The following is a 22,582-nucleotide window of genomic DNA, read 5'->3' as shown; positions in this document are numbered from 1 at the left end:
CTCACAACCCTTGCAGTTTCCAAGGGACCGAGAGTGTCATGGACCGCCGCAGTCCTGGCTTCCAAGAGCGTTCTCGACCTGATGAATTCTTCTTGCCTCAGAGGGTCTTGCCGACGGCAGTTTTTTGGGCTATTCTGGTGCTAAGAAGAAGGACTTTGTCCCAATTCGGATCTCCAGTTTCATAAGTCCCGAGTTGGCTTGACCCTTAGGAACGAACCTTTACTTGGTTCTGCCTTTCTCTTTCAGAGATTTGCCAGATACCTAGGTAATCAAAGTTCATACCAGGGCACCACCTTGTCCTTTGGACAGTGGCAAAGAACTTTGGGTCTTAGTCATCTCAACTCGACCTTGAGTTCAAGCCAGCCCCCTCAACTCCTTAGCTAAGAAGTCCTAGGCTTCAGAAGAAGATTGCAACTGCTGATGCCTGGACAAAATGATACTTATTGAGTCTCTGGAACTGGCAGCAACATTGCCGAGACCTGGGAATGGATTCCTTCAGAAGTATCTATTTCCCTTAGGTCTCGGCAATTCTTTCCATCGAACTTCCATCCGGCCTCTTCTCCCGTGCTCCTGATTCGCGAAATTCCAGCCCGGCTAGAGCTAATTGGCTCGGTAACCTGTCATCTTGCAGAAGCTTCCCCATGGCGGAGAATGGAAGTCTGCTTCCATTCCTCTGTCCTTCTTTCCTCTTCGATGTATGAGGAAAGAGTTAGGCTAATGCTTGATTGAAGGAACCCTCAAATATGCTTGGATATTCCCCTCACGTCTTGTGTCTACTTACGGATTCACAGATTGAGGAATAGGCGCACACTGGTAAGACCTTGTTCCTCCTGTTTCATCTCGACATTTGCAGGTACTCGAGTGTTGCTCTGTTGCACACTGGACAGCTCAATTAGCCTGGCCTTGGGTTTGAGTGATCGGGACAGAACATGCTGCTCACTCTTTCTTCACGAAGATTCATGCAGAGACTGATCGACCCAGAAATCCCTACCGTCCTTCTGTTGCCTCCCTGCACACAAGTCGGTAGTTTTTTCTTGCTCCTTCATACCAGACCAGGGGCCGCTCCGGTGAGGCATGCTGTCTTTTTGGCGAAAACTCAATATTAACGTTTTTTCCCTCCATATTTGTCCATTTTGCTAGGGGTTCACAAACATTGCTCACCCCGAGTTACAGACAAATACTTGAAGACTTTGCCTTCATCCGACCTGATTGCCGAGGCATTGAGAAGAATTCCACTTAACTCAACCTCCTGTAGCAGCTACACAAGAAGCTGTTCTTGAGGCAGTACATCCCTGTGTGTTCAGGACTGGGAGACTTTCCAGCTTTCCTTGCAAGCACAGGCTTTCTCGCCGAGCAGCAACGGATATAGCTGGATATCCCTTGAAGTCCTCTGCAACACTGCCCCAGGGACTGGATCCGTCTTCGCTGGTGGTGTCGTTGTCGGAACTACTTCTCGGGTCAGAGTCGCTCGTCAAGTCTGGACTTCCTCATCTTCTCCGCCGAGGTTGCTTCTCTCCTTTTCATTTGTGAAGAACGTAGGCCCTTGCGACCTAGTCTTCTATCTGAAGTAGCCTTCGTCTCCTCAGTCGAGAGTTAGCTATGGACGAGAAGCTTCTTCAATTGTGCTGTCCCAGGGAACTGTTCCCTGGGTGGCATGTGACTCTCATTTAGGGTTCCTGTCCATGCCTTACGAGAGTCGTCGGATAGAGATATGCCCTCTTAGGACCATCTCTCATCTTACCCTGGCCTTGGCGTAGAAGATGGAAGAACAGGGATGGGGATCATACCTCGACTCTTTCTCGGATGTCGTAGGTGGACTCCGAATCCATTGGCATCTACTGTCGGGTTCGAGTCCTTCTTGTTCCCCTCCTCCTTGGACTTTGTGTCAATGATCCAGATCATTCGTTACTTTGTCCTATTAGGGAGCTGTGGTACTTTCCGAAAGGCTCGACATTCCTAACCTGGATGTCGTCAACTTTTTCGCTAGTACTGTCTCTCCCAAGGAAGAAGCATCTAAGGACACATCTTCATCCTGACTTCGTGAAGCGATCAAAGGAGGTACTCGGCAGCTGATGACCATACCGGTACCTTCCACCCGAGAGCTTACGAAGTCGATGGCTTGGTCCATCCCTCACATTCCGGAAGTTTCTGTCGGTCTGGAAGCAAGATGTGGTCTCTTAGACCACACTCTTGTCTTCTCTCTTCGGTCTTGCCCACAGGCCCTTGGAACCCCTTTTTCCTTGGCTCTGTGGTGGCTGCTCAACAAGTTGTGTTGTCTTCCCCAGGCTCCTTCATGAGGACGAGTAGCATCTCGGCTAAGGTGTTGGTTCTGGAAGTGAAAAGCATTCCGAGAGTGACTGGCCTCGCTTCCTCCTCCTTCTGCGTCCTCCAACTTCTCCCCAGGGATGAGAATAGGACTCAAACCAATAGCTGCTGGAACTGGCACTGACGCGGTAAGACTACACATCGAGCACCCGTTCTATTTTTCTTATAGAATCATAGAAGCAATTCTGTTCCTTCCTCTAGCAAGGGGAGGGAGAGACTGGCAATAAGGGAACCCTATCTCGGCTTTCCCTTACTGCCTCCGACTCTGGATCCTTCCAGCCTATTTCGTAGGAGTTACGTTTCCTCACTCATGCGAAAGGGTCCAGTATCTGACATTTGATCTTGCAGTTCCTACACTCCGATCAATATGTCAGAGGCACGGTACTCCTCCTCGCTCTTTCGACGGAGGAGTAGCCCAGGTGTGGAGAACTCCGGTCAGTTCAGGAGACTCACTCAGATTCCTCCCTCCAACCAGTGAGTCTTCCTAATGTAGCCTAAAGGACCGACGGTTTGTATATCGTGTCGAAACAAATCACAATTTTTGAAGTAAATTGTATTTTTCCTAACTATACAAACCTAAGGTCCTTTACATTGCATACTATGCCCACCTCATGCCACCCCTCAATCTGAACCTGGACCGAAAGGCAAACTGTAATGTTTACACCTGGGCAGGCGGGTATCCCCGCCTACCTGGCGGTAGTTACTGCCCTACCACCTTGCTCAAGAGTTTAACAGCCGTTTCCAGCCTACGCCTGAAAGTAATTCCTAATGTAAAGGACCTTAGGTTTGTATAGTTATGAAAAATACAGTTTACTTCAAAAATTGTGATTTTACATAGTAATGTAGTTTACTATGTAATTGTGGGTTTTTATTACACAAATTGTTCTTCATGAGATTGTGAATTTCACAGCAAACTTTGTATAATTATAGTCTGTAGCACCAAATGTCTGAATATTTAAAGGTGACCCCAGGATAAGTGCTGTTGGCAGGGAACTTACAAATAAGTTATGATAAATTACGGGGAACTTAGAAATAATTTATGATAAATTACTGTTAATGAGATAGTGAAGGAATCAAGATATGTATGATCAAAATCAATAGCATATTGAATGAGAGACCATCAGTAAATCTAAAGGTGAAACTATATCTTATGATTCTTAAAAATGCATAAACAAGTTGGTGTATTAGGACTATAGTGAGGACCTATAAGAATTACCATCTTTTGTGGATATCTTGTGATGACAGTTAACGAAATTATTTTTAATGGAAAATTTTAACACAGTGAAAAATGTATTTAATTTTTATACAGTTAAAGAATATTTTTACTTCTGATTTTCTCTGTGTAATATGTAGTAGTTTATTGCAGCAAATTGAGCATAATGTGATGTTCTTTGTTAATGCAGTTAGTTGAACTGGTAACACTTAATTTGCATGCGAGCTGTATAAAGCTAGGGTTTGATTACGAAAAAGAATGTAACTTACAAAACTTGAGTTTATAAAAAGTATTTTATAATATCTAAGAGCATAATTAATAATTTCAAATATGATTAAAAGCTAAGTTATTTAATTCAGTCAAGCTAGAAAACATCTTTTGAAAGTGTTTAATGTTTTCATCTGAATTTAGAATTTGAGAGGTGCTCTCAGAGTTTGTACATTTGGATTATTTAGGGTTTACAAATTTGACTAATTAGTTGGATTTGTAGGGGAATTGACATGATTGTCAACCACATTTGAATGGAAGTATTTGGAAGTGGATCACTAGTATGTTCTACCTTTTTTCTTTAGTTTAAATAAAACTAAAATGAACCACTGTAAAAACTGCATTGTCTTTATGTGAAAGTGTTTTTAAGCTCTTGCAGTAATTTAAACTTCAGCCATGTCCTCCTATACTTTGTCTCAGTTTCGTATTTGCACTGTTTAGATAATTTAATAGTGTAAAACAGTTTAATGCTGCCATAAATATGTAAACTTTAACAGTTTGAACATTTTTCTTTATCCAGTCAAGGTTTTTTTTTTATTTTTTTTATTTTTTTTTTTTATTTTATTTTATTTTTTTTTTCGTAGTGTAATTTAATAGTGTAAAACAGTTTAATGCTGCCATAAATATGTAAACTTTAACAGTTTGAAAATTTTTCTTTATTGAGTCAAGGTTTTTTTTTTTTTTTTTTTTTTTTTTTTTTTAATACCAAAACATAACATAAGTGTTTTGTTATTTTAGAGATTCATATAAACTGGTACAAAGTTTGATACCTGTGATTCAAGTCATAACAGTGTTACATTCTTTCCATTCAGGGTTAGGTACTCAACCACCCACATTGTGCCTTATTAAATTCACATGTTGACAGTGCTGAGAGTTCCTTTACCCCAACTACATTTATCATTTACTCTTACTTGTCACCTGATCCTGTCTTTTCGTCTTACTTGACTGTCTAATGTGAAGTTTACCTGCTTCTGATTTTCTCATCTCATAAGAACAAATCCTTCAGGCCAGATCTGTGAGAAATGTGATGCAGTGGTCGTAACAGACTACTGTGTTATAAACTATATTATAAAGAAAAACAGTATGTTGCAAAATAAAAAAAACAAATTTCTACTTCCTGTTGGGATTACAACCAGGACTTGACAGGTGAGGGACATGTGTGCTTCCACCCAAGCACTCTTATGTCTTGCCCAAAAGGCCCTTTGTTCAATCATACTATGAAGTGGTAATCTAATAATCTAATACTTTCATTCTAATGGGTTTTCCTCCAGTTCATCTATGCTGAAAAAATTATTTGTATGCAGCCAAATGTACATATACAAAAAGATCTGTTGTACAGATATACATTGCTACATTATTAGCTATTCATTAAGAGTTTTCTGATAGGCACTATTATATCTTTTCATAATGAATATGTTTATGTTCAGGTTTTTAAAGAGAAATAAATTATTTATTTTTTTGTTTTCATTTCAGTTATGCGGTTAAGTGTTGATGATCGCAGCAAGTTTTTTGATGCCCTTATATCCTTGCTTAGTTAGGTCCTTTTAAAAGATTTAGTTGATGCTAAATTTTATTTAAAAAGCAACCTAAAATTCTTAAATATTTTGTTTTCTTTCTGTAATGTTATTCTTTTTCTTTAATTGTTTTAGCTTGTTTTCTTTATGTTGGTACTTATCAGCATTTAATTTGTGAGACTAGTGTAAGTTAGGCAATGTTAGTGTCACTCCTTCAGCAGATTTTTATATGATAGTACAGTATATGGTAGTTTATTCTTGACATCTAATGCTGGTACCACATAAAGACCTTCAATTATACCTCAGATCATTAATATATATACTCATTTTCCAAATAAAACAATAAAACCTTTCAAGTATGGTTTTTTTCCCTAATTTAACCTCCTATTCCTTTCCTTGAGTAGTTCAGTTTAACCCATAAAGCCCAGGCATTTGGTAGCTAATGCATATGCAATTTACATAATTCTTGTCAGGAAGGAACTGACAAAGTAGCAAATGGTTGTACTTGTTTGTTCACTTTTATGCAGAGGCTGAAAATTCAATAATAGCTATATGATGAGGCTGAAAGATCTGGCACTGCTATTTTGGTTTCATTGTAGACAAAGCTGTGTATTTAGGTGTAAGTGATCTGCTTTGTTAATTAAGTGTGCCCAAACAGTAATGGATAGACTTTGAAATGCTAAAGTAGTGGCTTTACATTTCTGAATTCTGAACTAATCCATAGTGCTCTGCACAAGGCATTAACCCCATACAAGGACAATCCTTTTGAATCACTATATATAAACAAAAAGAAAATATGATTGTAGTATGAACAAAGGAAAGCTATACTAATGGAAGCCAGCTGACGTTGGCAAGGTGATTGCATGTGGAAAGCCAAGTAATTGTAAAGGACTGGCCTCTGGTGCATGAAAGGTCCAAAGACATGTCATTACGAGGATTCTGTTGGTAAAATTAATACAGTAGTGGCATTTGAAAATAGTGGGTAACTGAAGGGAAAAGAAAAAACTTTTATGGGAGATGCTACCAAATGTGAAAGAATACTGTATTGAGTCTGATTTTGCAAAAGGAAAATTCTCAGCCCTTTAGGAGGGCCTGAGTTGGGAATCGCTAACTTCTGAACAGTACTATAAGGGAAAAGTCTTTTCAGTTATAGTTCCAAGGAAGAAGCTGATATATTGAGTGAGAGCTGCTGTTTAATAAGAAATCACTTAGAAAGGTCATGTAGACACTGAAGCCACCGAGAAGTTTTATCAGTTATACAGAAAACTGGCTATCTCCTTTTAATAAATTTATTTATAGTAAAGAAGCTAAACACCCAAAGTAACTATTGGCTGGTAAAGGTCTCTGGCTGTATTACATCATGAACATTATAAGGGAAGGGAAATTGTATACCATTGACTTACGCCTCACATTGATGGATCAGTAAAATGGTTGATTCTTTATAACAGAGGACACTAATTTTAAAATCCTTGGAAATGAAAATTAAATTAAAAACTAATATCAATACACTTAGGAAGTTACTCTTCCCTTAAGTGCAAGAGAAGAGAGCTTAGTTAAATATAAGGGAGATTTTACTATTAGATAAAAATGCAGTTAAAATAAGGATACAAAGATGATGCATAAAGGGCAGATGAATTAGTACTAGAAAAAAGGTGTGGTGTGTGGGCCTTCTTCAGGACATCTCTTTGACTGAATAGCTTTCTTGGCGTAAGGTATATAGAAGCTGATCTATGTTAGTATCAGTTATATCTGAGCACAAACATATATGAGTTTTTTTTTCTGAAACGTGAGAGATTTGATTGACTAGTTTTGGTAGAAACAACCCCCCCCCTTTTTTTTTTAATCCATCCAAATAATTTGAAGACCTACACAACTTTCAGCAGCGATTGGTGCCAGTCCAGCAGTTGACTTCTAATCTGTTTCAAGGCAAATCTGGTGGTAACGATGGTTACATGGTTTACTTTTTTACCAAAAAATTTGGAACTTGATTTAAAACTGATTCCAGTGATAGACCAGGTCTCATCCATCCTGTGTTAACTGCTAACAGTTAAAACTGATTTGGAACGGGCGTCACTTTGACCAATGGTTTGTCCATCCTTGATTAAAAATAGCACCATGGCCACACTATGTGATTCATCCTGCTACCACTGTTACACTGCTCCTTCTCACACCACCTACCTTCTCTTCACTAACACCACATCCCAAATCCCCCGAGTCCCCCGTCTTTCATTTTACATTGACGCCAGTCACACCTCATGCTGTTAACATTGACACCACTTCACTCATCCTAGGTTTGAACTACTGTATTTCCAGATATGAACACCCAACAACTTGTGGCTGGAACAAATTAATGTTTAATACAAAGAAGCATAGTTGACCTTGAAGAATGGGGTCTAAAGAGAGGGCGTATCCATTTTTTATCCCGAATATTACATCTCTGCATGATAGTAACAGTAGAATTTTTCAGAAAAACTTACTATGTCACTTGACTTTTGCGATGGCAACACTGTGGAAGAATTTTGGACGAACATTAACCTGAGACTTGTAGGTCTATTTGTAAAAGAAAATGATTTTTCAGTGTTAATTTGTTTAATCTATTTATCTTTTAGTATTTTGTTATTATTTGCTTAATTACAAATTAGTCCGTATATATTTTTTACATTTTTAGTTAATAATAATGTTCTAAAATAAAAATTTACATTAGTGTATGAGATGGCTAGATTATGTATTTGTCAGGCAATAGCCTACTGTACTTTCAATCATCAGACGTAAACAATTTTTTAAAGAATTCGCAGAAAATTCTCTCTCTCTCTCTCTCTCTCTCTCTCAAAAATTTAATTTTTATGTATACGAATGCCTATAGTCGAGCCAAACGAAAGTGGTGCGTGAAAGAAGGTCTCCGTCCAATCCATCGTAACGACATCAAAAGATTTCGGACATGACCTTAAAGGCCGCTCAGTGAGGATACGAGCGAACAATCTGACCAGCTGTATTACCTGCGGATTAACTGATTTAGCATGTCAGGCGAAAAAAAAAATTATCTTGTTCTTGTCTGAGATATCTAAATCTTAACCACATGTCAAATTATTTGTCTTTTCATATAAATAAATACTACATTTATAATTAAATGTAGTACTTTCAGGTCCTAACTGTGACCCTTTTTCAAGAGATGAGGTAGTCAGGCTGGTTCAAGGCCCAGCAATCTTCTGGAACTTCTTCTCTCTGTGCTGTCATTTATATGATGGCTGTCCTGGTTTCCATTCTCTTGAGAGTTGTTAATCTCCTCCTGATATCCTGATCTGATGGTCAGTGGTATTAACCCTTGTGGTATGTGAGTAGTTACCATCGGTCTGTTGGGCAGGAGACCTAACCTCCAGGTGAGAAGAGTCGATCTTAGCTTCTTTTAATATTAAATAATGTTTATGCAATTCATCTTTAAGGTATTCCAATACCGAGTGAATGGGCGGTTTTATGTGGGTGTATATATATATATATATATATATATATATATATATATATATATATATATATATATATATATATATATATATATATATATATATATATATATATACATATACACAATTAAAGAGGGAGAAACAATCCTATATAAAAGACGTGTGGGTCTTAAGGATAAATGTATTTTTGAAAGAAGAAAACACTTATAGTCTATTAAAGCGCTCTGATTGACCTGGGATCATAATTCTTCCAAGGTTCCTATTTGTTTTCTACTGACCACCTGGAAAGAAAAGCCGAAAAGGAAAATATATCCGGGATTATGACCGACGGAACCCTCACACCTTTAAGACCTTAATGTATCTTCGGTTTCAGGACTTCTCTAAACCGCGCTCTCCAGGTAAAATGAACGAACTCTTTAGATTTCGCCCCTTTCGTTTGGTTCGACTATAACTGCATGTTATTTGACGTCTAACACATGATAGGGGAAAATGACAAAATTTAATTTTTACTGCTATCATCATCATTAATGTGGTTGTTTTGCTCATTGTTGTTGATCATAATGATAATTCAAAAATTGACAGTTATCTTAGTACTAACACTGACTGACGAATGGCTAATCTTTTATCAAAAGTTATCTTGTTATATTGCCCAGTGGGGTTAAAGATAACCACTGAAGCTCTGAAATAGGCTTCCCTGTAATGCCGCCAAAGAAAACGGAGGGGTTAAATGACTTGATTGACCAATCAACGTTCAGTTCTCAGTCACGTGACCAACAACAGTTCTTGTGTATTGTTATTATCAGTTTGTGGAAGCAACTTCACCTTCGCCTCCGGATTTTTTGTGTTTTATTCATCAAATCTGGTAAGAGCTTGATGAGTATTTGTTGAATTATTGTCACATGGGTGTGAAAATGCGACAATTTTGGATAAGTGAAAGTTGAAGGTGATTGATTGAGAGCGAAATGCGAGAACGATGACTACAAGGACCTTCATGGAAGACGCCATTTTGCAGATCAGCTGTTTTCGTGGACCTATTTGCCGTCGCCTTGTCTGCGCGTCCGACCGTCCTACTTCTCAAATTTCTCTATGAAATCCATAGCGAATTTGTGGGGTATGGTTGTTTAGTTAGTCGCTTTTGCTAATTTCTGTACTGAAAATATATATCTTGGATGGGCTTATAGTGTTGTAGGCAAGGCCTTGGTCAGATAGACTCTGTCAATGAAATATAGCTTAGCCCAAGGCTATCAAGCGGAGCAACTCAAGAGAACAATAGATTTCCGGTTATTTCTGTGGCAATAATTGAATATTAGTGAGTTTTCCTAATCCCTGCCAGGCCTGGTCGTAGCACTCCAGGCTAGGCTATGTAGGTAGGTCTAATCTTTTTTTTTATGTGTTCCTAGTGTGGCAATGGTAGACCGTTTGTATTGCGTGCAATAAATAATAAATTTCCTGTTTAAAATTAAACAGTTTGAACTCCACTGTTATAGAGCTAGACAGTTTTATCAAAGTAATAGCATGGCCTATCCAGGCCTAAGCGTGTGTGTAGAATAGTACCCTGGAAGGGTTGTCTGCCTAAGGCTAGTACAGGAATATTTGGTTGTAATTACAGTATGAAGGGTTGGGCTGTAGAGCTTGAAAAATCGCTGTAGATTATACTGCCCTTTATGTAAACCATTGTTCATTTTCATAGTCAAGACAGGCAAAAATGTTTGCATACACTAGGCTAAGCTTGGTTATGAAAATGGTGTTAGACCAGGGGAATCAGATCCCAGTGTGAAACCACAATTAACCTAGATAGATCGCATCGGTGTAGGTTGAGATGAAGTACTGTGTAGTAGGCTTTGTGCAATTTTACTTGGAAAGGCCCAGAAATGCAAGGAGAAAGGATATTTGTACATGAAGGCCTTCTCAGACAGGAGGGAAATCGTGACCAAATTATAGAATGTCTGTGAAGTCATTCATGCAGTTGCATCATTGAAACTGAAGAAGCAGGAAGCAGATGCATACACATTTGTACTAAGAGGCTCATGTGTCTTTTCATAGTTTTAATTATTTTATCTCAGTTTATCTTTGGTACTTCTCTTAGCCTACATAGTCTATGCATTAGGCTCCCACAGTCCTTTTTTCTGCATCTGCCTGCTTTCCCTTTTTTGTAACATCTGGGTTTTCCAACTAGGGTTGAGGCTTGGCTAAATTATATTTGTCCAGTCCTTCAAATGAAAATGTTAAAACAATGCAATTTTACCCAAAGTCAGTGCAGTATAATCATTCACAAAGAGCTAAGTCTATTCGGACTTTTTTTTTTTTCTCCCCCTGCTCAAGACTTGCATAAGTGAATAAATTGAAGTGATGGGTAAGGTTATTGGAGATTGTGAAATGTGGTTATTAAATCTTTTTTACATGGTCTTTGTAGTTATATTATTCTAGGACAGGTATATTAGTCTTAAAAAAAAGCAGTGTTTATCATATAGAGTACTTTGAGCAAAAAGATTTTTGTTGTATGGTCAATTATCAAGACTACATAGGATATGTTGCTATACCTAATAATCACTAATATAAAATGTCGAAGGGTTTTATTTCGAACTAGTGGACACAGCAGTGCTTCATACTGCATGGATAAGGGCTGTACAAAATGAAGGGGGTGACCATGGGCCACTAGCTTGTTTTTAATATCACCAGGATTTTGGGTACAATTCAGAAGAAACCATTTTGTCATTAACTTAAATTATCAGGTTTTGATGATAGCTAGTAGTTAGGTGGAACATACAAAAAGCATGTGAAAAAGGATCTCCAGAGATGATGTTACCTAAAGGGGTGTGTCCTTCCCCCCAGTTTTGTACCTTTAGTTTTCCATGTGTATACCATAGGCCCTGACATAAATTATTTAATCCAGCACTATAAATTGAAGGATTATTCATGTTTGCATGTCAGAGAATGCTTCGATTTTTTTTTCTTACATTAGTCATTTGGTATGCCATGTCAGTGGAATACTGTATTCCCCCTTTTTGAATGCGTCCATAAAAGATTAGCCACGTTACATTCCTTTCCGCATCTACTTTGTAATTGGGTAGCTAGTATTATCTTATAACTGAGGTCAATGCTGTATCCAAGCCGGACCATTTTAATTCAAGAGGGATTAGATGCTGATTACAGTATATCCATTCAACATCCAGCCATTTATTTCTCTGTATCTATGCAAGCCAGGTCAGTTTTGGTTATAAATCCTTTAGCCTAGCACATTTTTTGTAAGATGATGCCTAAACTGGAAACTGTACATTACAGAGGAAGTTCTGAGTAAACACAATGATAAAGCCAAACTTGGTGCACCATATTGTAAGTCTAATTGTGCTAGATAATTTTTTTAATAGTAATTCGCCACTTTACCTTGTTTTAAGGAGCAGGCTGTGTAGATAGTTTTCCATGTGTTGTTTAGCAGAATTTAATTAGTCTTGTCCATACAATAACTTTATCGTAAACTTGCTTAATTTATCCATATACATGAAATTAGGAATGTCATTTAAAGCTGGAGGTATTACGTGCAACAATGAAGCTGTGCATGAAACTTATTTGTTCAAGGTTAGTGAACAGGAACCATTTTTCCTCGCTATTGACAACAACCACTTGGTAGTGTCTATCGGAAGGCATAGTTTGCTGGCCAGTGTTGGATTTTTATTCAAATGATCTGCCGGTTGTTAACGTTCTTTGCACTTATACATCCAGCGGTAAAAATTCCTGCATCCCGCCCACGTTTTAGAGTAGCGGGAAGTCCTATGAGTCTTTGAACTTCCCTTCTCTTCCCATTCAATCTCGTACTCCACCACCCTCGACTAGCAGCAAAACACACCTGTTGTTGCCATGGTAACCGGTTTCGAACATTGTGGCAGGCTGCATGGGGGGATCCTTCTATACTTAGTCTGTATTGTTTACATATATTTTATTACAATTCAATTTTCACGTGAAGATATGAAAATATCGCTGTTATTTAAAGTTTTATGATGATATATTTATTATTCCTATGAAATTATGTGTGTTACATTTGACGGGGACGCATGTAGATATATATTTTTCCATTTCAAGCTTTTGTCTGCATATGCTAGATTGAAACTTTTGTTGCAGTCGTCAAAACATATCTCCACAATTTCATTCTTGCTCTAGAATATCTAGACTAGAGATTATAGATTACCCATGTTAACATGTGAATCAAACCCTGACAAAATTTGTATTACCACAGACGGGACTTTATTTTCTCTGATTATATGTACGTACCGCCAGGATCTTTGCACTTTTTATTGCAATACTGAACTGTACTGTAACGTACGAGAGTTCGGGAGTATTACTGCCGGCGATGTTGAGCTGCCAGCCGTGCGACTCTCGATGCTAGGGTATAACATCCAAAATGGCGAATGTGTAGAAAAATGAACATTGTTATAAGCATCGGGCATTTCTCTTGGGTGTATGAGTCTTTGTTGTATACAGCAAACGAAGGTAATGATAACGAAATGTGATAAACCAGTGGCTTGCTTTTACTGTTGACCCAAAGATTAATATGCAAACGGTTCTTTTGTTTATCGTACGGTCTTTGGTCGCTGGTGTTCTTCCAACAGGAAGATCTCTACAGATTCTCTATAAGTGAAAAATGTATAACAGCATTCATATGATCATAGTCAGTATTAGGTACCATTATCTTATTTCAACTTCAGTGATATTTATGATGAGGGTAATTCCAGTTCCCCATTAAAAATATGATTTTAAAGGGGATTGTATGGTGTATGTCTTGCCTCAAATTAAATGTACTCATGGATGTACACTGGCATTTGGTAGTCATTTAAATCTTTTCAGCTGGGCGTTCATCACATCATACGCTTTCCAGTCAGTCCTCTGTATTTCCTTCCCCCCCTTCCACCCTCCGCCACCCACCCCTCACGTGGCGTCCATCAGCTGTTTTTTGTGACGTCACTTCTGGGAGGTAGTGGGGTACTCCCACCATCTGTCGGGGGAGACATGCAGTATTGCCATATGCGGGTCTAGGTGAATGCCGTGCATAATAATGTCTCCATTGATTGTTGCACTTTTTTTTTCCTTTAAGTTTCGAATTTCCATTTATGGAAGTGAAGAGTAGCGTAGCTATCGATTGGTTGGTTATTGCTGCTGTTTTGCGGTACACGGCTTTTGGTTTTAGGCAGGTTTTTCCTTTCCAAGTTGCAATAGTAGGAAATTATGAGTTTTCAGGCGAGTTCGTGCAACAAAGAATATAGTAACCTTTGCTAAATACTTGTTATCTCTGCTGTGTTAGGATAATAATCCTTATTGCATCGTGCTCAGTTTGCGCATTTTTTTATATATATATATATATATATATATATATATATATATATATATATATATATATATATATATAATGTACTGTATATATATAAATATATAAACTTCTGTATATGATTGTCTGATTTTGTCTACACTATGTTTTAAGATTGACAATGTTGCACGTGTATTTTGCTCCTCCCCACCCTCCATCTTGCATTTCTTTTGCTGGTGGCAGATCAAGTGTAGGTGGGATATAGGGGAGGCGGTGTTACTAAATCTCCTTGGAGGCGGTTTTTTGGGGGTGAGGGGTACAGGTAGGGCCTAAGGGTGTCGTCGCCTTTAACGGTTTCTATTTGATTTTGTATTTGCGTGTTTCTTAGTTTGACAACGCTGTCGTTCAAGAATCCCCATTGTGTAAAATATTTCCGCTACATATTAATGTGTTTTCGTTGAGTTGAACTCTTCATTTAACCGTGTGTTTTTTTTAAGGATGTCTGCCGTTTCAGTGTTGTCCATTTATTAAAATTATGGTAGAAAACTATCCTTGAGACATAATCTGCTACTATCGAATATTTTTCGGTCTCCTTTTTTGTCAGATTTTAGAAGGTAATCGTCGTCTCGTAGATTTCCTCAACGCCCAAGCCTCACGTAGACATTGTGGATACCAGATCTTGGGTTGTTGACCTTTTCATACATACCGTAGGTCAGTGACTCGTAAGCCGTGCCAGTCGCTACCACCAGCAACACATCATCCATTTCGAAGAAAGTTAGTACCGTTTGTGCCAGTTTGTACATCACTCCCGGCCTTTTCGGGCTTACCATTTCTTATCGATTCAGGTGTAGACCTCGCCCCAAAGGGGTTACACATTGGTCAGGAAGTTACATTTTAATTTTGGTTCTAGTATAGTGATTTTGACTGACTTTTTTGTTTCATCTTCATCTGTATATGTTTTCTATTGTATCAGCATGCGCTTGTTTGATAAAAATACTTTGTAAATAATGATAGTAAATATACTGTAGGGTAGGAGCAGTTGTATCTTCTTGGCCAAAATGAACCCGTGGGTAGTGAAAAAATTTGGCATACGTGAACCTTGAGAGAGAGAGGAAGAGAGAGAATGTTACATTACATTAAATATCAGCTACATTTCGCATTGTTTTCACACGAAATGACCTCTCTCTCTCTCTCTCTCTCTCTCTCTCTCTCTCTCTCTCTCTCTCTCTCTCTCTCTCTCTCTCTCTCTCTCTCTCTCAAAACCATGTTACCCTTTCAGTCATTGACCTCTACGAATTTGCCGCTGCGGTATAGAAGACTTTATTGGAAGGGACGGACGGCGTGGTCTGGGAGAGGATGAGTGTGGAGGCAGCCAAATGAGGGGAATTTTTAGCCTATCTGGCAGCTCAGTTCCCCCTCTCTCTCTCTCTCTCTCTCTCTCTCTCTCTCTCTCTCTCTCTCTCTCTCTCTCTCTCTCTCTCTCTCTCGATAGGCCCTCGTTCGATCCCCGAACCCGAGGAGGAGGGAACTACGTGTGTTTTGTTATCCAATATCTGTCGCTTGGGGCTGTGCATTTACAACTTATTTGTAACTCTGCTATTATTGGTCGGAGCTCGAATGGACAGAGAAAAGATAACACGTGAGCGATCACGACTTGTGGTAAAAAGTACGCATCATAATGGATACGGTAGAGCTTCGTCAGTTAATTCTCTCTCTCTCTCTCTCTCTCTCTCTCTCTCTCTCTCTCTCTCTCTCTCTCTCTCTCTCTCTCTCTCTCTCTCGTACTGAAGTATTTCATTGATCCTTTTCATATTTTCTTCTCATCGATTATTTATTGACTGGAGCTTTCGTGGCATTGCCTCCAAAGGCTCCCCTTAGGAAATGTTTTATATCGATCCATGTTGATGGTAGTGGGCTGGTAACTCGATATGGGGAGGATGGTATGGTGGAGACCAGACCAGGAGAGTAGTAACTCGATGAGGGAGTGGTTGGTGGTGGTCACGGTACCGGGGTATGCAGGGTTAGTGAAGGTTTTATGTTGTAATTTTTTTTGAAAGAACACAAACGAACTAACTATATATATATATATATATATATATATATATATATATATATATATATATATATATATATATATATATATATTGTGTTTATATTCTGAAAGGGACCACATTATGAAAAATAGGTTCATTGTGGTACATCTATACGAGAAAGGAATGAATTATCGATGATCTTGTGGTATGCATAGTTATTCATTTTATTAACGCTGACACGAAAAGGATTCATGAAATTTGCTCGGGAAGTAAATATTGTGGAAGGAAGTTAGATATTTTTTGGATGAAACTCCAAAAAAGGAAAGCTAGGGTAAAAGATTTAACCTGATGAGTGACGGAATGTGATCGTCTCTTCAGGAAAAGAGTAGAGTGAATATGAAAGTGAGAACCCCATAAGAAATTTAAAGGAAACTTTCCACCTTATTCATTAGTGATCTAAATGAGCTATTATTAACTATTTATTGACTCATTTTCAACCTTTTAAAATGAAATATTGTAAACTAATCGTGAAAATCACATTGGAAAAATAGAGGAGTTGGTTAACTTTTCATTCGTGGTGTCTGCAAGGAAATTCCTGGAGTAAGGTGGCCTTGAAATATGCTTGAACGATGTTAGAAATCATCATAATCTATAAGCATCTTGAGCAGATAATCCAGAGGCTCATCAGCTGTATACAGATTATAATTAATACATAAAGGCTATAAATTCACAACGATTTGCTTTTTAAGATTGGTTATAAACAAGGATAGGAAAGTTTTTTGTAGACCCATTAAGTTGGGAGTTTACTGTGGTCTGTTTCATTCTATCTGGCCACACGCCCTCGTAGGTTTTAGGTAGGTGCGGCAATATGCAAAGCTAGTTCTCGATAGATTGAAATCATCGTTACTGCGATAACGATGCAAGCTATTTCTTCAGCATTACATCTGAATGCTTATATATACAAAGAACCCTCACACCTTCCTATGTATTGTCGACTATTTTTGATAATATAACAAGCACACGAATGACGAGCTTGTAGCAAATATTCGACACAGATCAAACACAAACGAACGATGGGCTTTCAGTAATTATGTTTAATCTCAACTGCAGGTAAATAAAAGAAACATGGCAATGCGATTGGTAGTAAAAGGTATGAAATGTCTATGAAGCTTTCTGGGGAAGGTGAAAGGAGCAGCCACCTCAACATTGGTTGGAGGACGCGATATTTCAGTTCATGCATGGCAGTGGTGGTATTGCAGTTTTCCGTGCTGAATACTTTGCATATTTATATAATTTTTATTCTTGGAGATTCAAAGCATCATAGCAGCTCATTGATTTGGCAATTCCAGGAGTATTTTACCGAACAAAAGTTTGAACTCTCAATGAGTTCCCGTGATCCCTTTTGCGTTGATGACACGTGCGACGTAAAAGGCTAGCCTAGACTTATTTTTTTTAATGTAAGGCATAGAAATGATGCTTAGAATGAACAAATAAAGGTTGCAATAAGAAGGTAATTTTGACTGATATGACATGAGAGTAAGTGTGCTTAAAAGAAGGCCAGTAAAATAAAATATCTGACAAATAGGCCTATGGTTTCGTTGTCAATGTTTCGTTTCTAGAAGTCACCATCAGTAAAGGTTATTTTTCCAGTTTACCGTTGTGAATTAACTTTGGTATCATGATAAACTTACTTTCATATTCATGCACTGATATTGTACATGAATAGCATAGGTCTGCTTGTAGCCTGAGCTATACCATTGAGATACAACATAATTATTGAAAGCCCATCGTTCGTTTGTATTTGAGCTGAGTAGTCTGTTTTATACGAGCTCGTCTTTCGAGTGCTTTTATTGGTATGTTATCGATACAAATGGACATGTTTATGATTTGTATAAGAAGGTATGAGGGTTTTTTTGTATATATAAACATTCAAATGTGTTACGGAAGAAGTAGTTGGATATTTATGACGATAAGCCGACGATATCGGAAACTGTGATAGTCAGCCAGTCACGAGCTACACATGCGCATGTGCCACATCTTCAACCAGCGGTGGACAGATGTAATGAAATCGATCATAGAGTTTAAGAATAAAGCCATATCTAATAGTCTTGAGGTGCACAGAATGTTGATAAGGAAAAATTACCTCAACCTGTTAATTTACATTAGAGCAAACTGGTCCTTCCAGGTTAGGTTGCCGTGTCAAAGCATATTATGATTAGGATTACTTCTGCTACATTATATTCTGACTAATTAAAAATTGTTACTTGATCTCCTATTATAATTGATCACGGCATTTCTTAACATTTTTTTTTTCAAATTCATATATGCCATGAAGGTAGAATGGGAGAGAAGTTAACAGTAATTTGTAATTTTCTCGGGTACAGCCAAGTCGTGTATACTCGTAAAGCTGAGTGTATAGCCTACATGCCCCATGTATGAGGTGAAGTTAGGTACGGTAGTAAGTGGCCATTCTGCTAGCAGGTGGGACGGGTAACTCAGATACCCTTATCGAGCCTAAAGGCCGGAGAAAGAGATATATATATATATATATATATATATATATATATATATATATATATAATATATATATAATATATATAATATATAGTTGTATATTTATATATTATATATATATATATATATATATATATATATATAATGGGAACTTTTCATGTTTAGCTTTTCATCAAGGGCGTCTATATGCGCGCCCGAGAGAGAGAGGTGGGTGGGGGCGCCGAAGTTGGCTGTCTGCGGACATCGAAGTTTAAGAGACCATGAAGGAAAGTTAAGACTAGACGGAGAGGTGGGATGTCTTTTCTCGAGTACCGTGAAAGGCGGGGGCGGGGGGTGAGAAAAATACAGTACTAGAATGAGAGAACAGGAGGCGTTTAACCTCACAGTGAAAAAGGTTACACAAACACACACGCCGATATTTACATGGTTTTGTGCATATGAATTTGTGTATGTATGTATATATATATATATATATATATATATATATATATATATATATATATATATATATATATATATATATATATATATATGTATATATATATATATATATAAACAATACCTAGGGGTAACTTACACCCAAGGGAAATTCTAATCGATAATTCCTTCGCCGCCAGTGGGATTCAAACTGCCGCTCTGCTTGGTAAACAACGACGCACAGGGACCTGTCACCAGTCAGTGGCCAAAGGTCACTGTACGTCGTTGTTTTCCAAACCAGGTGCCAGTTCAAATCCCATTGGGAGCGAAACACTTATTAATTATAATTCCTTTTGGGTGTAAGTTATTCTTGAAGTGAATTTGGATATTGAACGACATTTGTGGGTTAAAATGTGTGAATATAAAAAATGTCATGGTGTATGCTACACACATACTTATACACATATACAGTATATGTATATATAAATGTGTGTGATACTTTCAAATTAGTGAAAACATATTGGTAGAAATAATTACAGGTCAAAGAGCCTCAGATTATATAGATAATTACTAGTCAGAAATTTTGATCATAAAGATAAGAACAGTAATCCTCAAATTTGGTTCACCTGGTTTGTTTTGCAGAAAGAGAAACTAGTTCTATATACAGTACATGGGTGAGAGAGAGAGAGAATATGAATAATATTTTTAAGATTTCAGGAGAACACCTTCAGAGTAAGGGTGCTAAAGGTTTTTTCTGAACCAGTTGCAATATGATCACTGCCACTTTGTGCTCTTGGGTTCCCTCACCACCTCACACGCAGATGCGTATATGTAAATGTGTTTACCTGAAACGAAGGTTTACAGGCCATATACAAAAACTAGTTTGTGAGCTTAAATTATATATATATATATATATATATATATATATATATATATATATAGTGTTGTGGTATGATGTAGTTTCATGTTCTTTATTATTATTATTATTATTATTATTATTATTATTATTATTATTATTATTATTATTATTATACAGGCAATCACAAGGTCAAGTCATAAGTATAGAAGCAAGCCTGGATAAAAAGCATGCCAGTGAGTGAAAAACGACGGTAAATAAATGAACATGTATATATATATATAAGGATAGCTGTAAGAGTGATGAATTTGACAAGCGACTTGCGTCGCTCTGCGTGGGAAGTGGTGATGTGGTGGTGGTGGTAGTGTTGTATATATACAAAACTTGCGTTTATGTATACTGTCCTTGACGTTTGTCGGTGTTCATGATCACAGGGGATGAAATGATTTATTTCAGTATGAAAGTCCATAGAGTTATCCCAGTGTTTCATTTTATATTGATATGTGATTGATGGGGGTCGTCGTTGCCAAAGGGTTTTATCTCATCTTTTTCTCCAAACCTCCCTCTCTCTCTCTCTCTCTCTCTCTCTCTCTCTCTCTCTCTCTCTCTCTCTCTCTCTCTCTCTCTCTCTCTCCTCGTGTATTTTTATTTTTGGTGTCCGACGTCGAGAGCTAGCTGTTTGTAACAATTACTCTCTCTCTCTCTCTCTCTCTTCTCTTTGAAGTTTGTGTATCGTTTTTGTTGAAAGAATTGGGGAATAGATTTCAGAGTTGAATCTTTAAGCTGTTTCCGTAGCTATATGGCTGAAAGACCCGAAAGAGGTTGCAATCATCTTTTAATTTCTAGTGAATTACTGTTCATATGAGATTGAAAAATAAGGCATTTATATGTTCGTTGGTTTCAGCTGAGAATATGCTCATTGGCCGAAGTTCCTATGCCCTTGGCAAATTTAGATTTTGGCATACGATAAAGGTCATATTTCCCTTGCTCTCTCTCTGCGCAGCTGTACATAATGTTCAGATTGTTTATTACTTCTGCTGTCTGTACGGATTTACTGCAGTTGTTTTTGTAAATATAATTTCTTTTTTTGCAATCCCTAAAAAGAACAAAATCGCCTAACTCGTCGCTGGAAGGCCATGTTAATGATGTCGGCGAAACTCTTCCTTGACTTCTACAATCTTATGTATCGTAAAGACATAATTTTATGGCTTCTTTCGGGCTAAGATCTTCTCCCTCCCTCCTTCCCACTTCCCATTTTTTTCCTTCCCAGGGCTTCGCCTACACAGACGAAATACCCAATTGCAATCCCTTTCGTCTAAGAAATTAGCTAAGAGAAAAGCGTATTGAATTCACATTTTTTTTATTGTCAGGTCTGACCGTATGGGAAGTGTCGTTAAAAACGTTTGGACAATTTCGCAGTTGCGTTGTGGTGGTGTTAATAGGCTCCACGTGTTAAGACAGGTGTCGTATAATTAACATGTCGTGGCAAGTGTTATGTAATGGTTCCGCAATGCCTTACGGTAATAGAGTCACGTCGAACGCCGTGTGGTAGTTTGGCTCAAGTCAAGGGCTATGCAGAAGTTGTTTAGTTTTAAGTTAAAAGCATTTTTAGAGATTTGGCTCGCCAAGAGCTGTGTGAATTGTGGATCAAATTAAGAGCCACCTGTCAATTAGTGCACAGGTCAGGGCCTTTGTAGGGGGGGGGGCGGGGGGCGTTGACAACTAATCGAAGCGTATGTGGAAAATATTGCGCAAGTCAACAGAAGCACGCTTGTCGTAAGGCATTTTGGGACCACTTCAGCACTAGTAAACCAGATAAGAGGAGGACCCCAAAACACCTCATAATAATGGTCATCAGTCATGTCTTTTGCCGTTTCTCTGATGTTTTTATTCATCTTAACCAGTTCCCCGTGAAGGGGTAGTGGGTCATCCATGACAAATATTGAAGAATTGAGAGAATGGAAAGCGAATTGTAACCAAACACCCCAACAATTTACCGCTTTTGAGTTGTTGCGTTGCTGTTTATTTCCTAAAAAAAAGAATAACAGTATTAGTTAAACATAATCCCTCATATTTCACTGCTTTCATTATAATTTTCTTAAAAGTATAAATGATTGTAAAAGTCGAGGATCGTGTAGATGTATTCGAAGCCGAATTAGTATCATTTTTAGAGACCTTAAGCGTGTGCCAACGACGCCACTGCACGTTGCATCTGTTTTGGCGCCTGGCATTTTGAAGGTTCGGAAGGGGATCGTTTTCTTGGGGGAGAGAGAGTGAGTCTGCTTAGTGGTGTCGTGACGCATGTCGCTATTACCCGTTTCTTGTACTTATTTTTCCCACATTAAAATAGGGCGTCTTCGTGGCACTTTGTCGCCTTCTTGTTAAGTGTTTTCCATGTTAGGTTCTGCAGCCTTCATTCCCCTCAGATAATATCTTCTAACTTCGATTCCTTTGGAGAGTTACTTAACTGTTGTCCGTCTATTTTGGAGTTATTTCGTCACAAAATTGACTTTTATGATGGGTATTTGATTCTGGTTGTGACACATTCAGCTAAATCTTTTAAGTTTACGCATTGCGGTGCATGTCTGTAGTAATACCAATTTGCACCAGGTCGATGTTCTTCATTTGGAACTGCTGAAGAGTTAAATGCGTATAGGACCAACGTAGTTAACACTACGCAACAGTGAGA

At 38.1% G+C, this 22,582-nt stretch overlaps 2 protein-coding genes across 24 annotated transcripts in view; both read left to right on the top strand.

Moving 5' to 3' along the window:
• The window catches only part of Cdc45 (cell division cycle protein 45), a 118,698-nt gene extending 113,023 nt beyond the window's left edge, over window positions 1–5,675 (top strand). For both annotated transcript variants that reach the window (XM_067091552.1, XM_067091554.1), the window contains one exon: window positions 5,279–5,675. In XM_067091552.1, the coding sequence (XP_066947653.1) occupies window positions 5,279–5,343 (65 nt within the window). In that variant the 3' untranslated portion in view covers window positions 5,344–5,675. The remainder of the gene's footprint in view (window positions 1–5,278) is intronic.
• Window positions 5,676–9,461: 3,786 nt separating this feature from the next.
• Window positions 9,462–22,582, top strand: part of drn (doctor no) — a 169,035-nt gene continuing 155,914 nt past the window's right edge. For 11 of the 22 annotated variants that reach the window (XM_067091518.1, XM_067091522.1, XM_067091528.1 and 8 more), the window contains exon 1: window positions 9,509–9,639. Coding sequence is in view for 3 of the 22 variants with exons in the window: in XM_067091550.1 (XP_066947651.1) it covers window positions 9,477–9,639 (163 nt within the window). In the remaining 19 variants the exon portion in view is untranslated. Of the gene's footprint in view, window positions 10,145–22,582 lie in introns of all 22 variants that reach the window. The other 11 variants (XM_067091550.1, XM_067091549.1, XM_067091547.1 and 8 more) reach the window with 10 other exon arrangements.

The sequence above is a fragment of the Macrobrachium rosenbergii genome, chromosome 48 (assembly GCF_040412425.1).
Source record: "Macrobrachium rosenbergii isolate ZJJX-2024 chromosome 48, ASM4041242v1, whole genome shotgun sequence".
Classification (NCBI taxonomy): domain Eukaryota; kingdom Metazoa; phylum Arthropoda; class Malacostraca; order Decapoda; family Palaemonidae; genus Macrobrachium; species Macrobrachium rosenbergii.
Note: the sequence above shows the minus strand (reverse complement) of the source record. Positions and strands in the feature narration are given on the sequence as shown.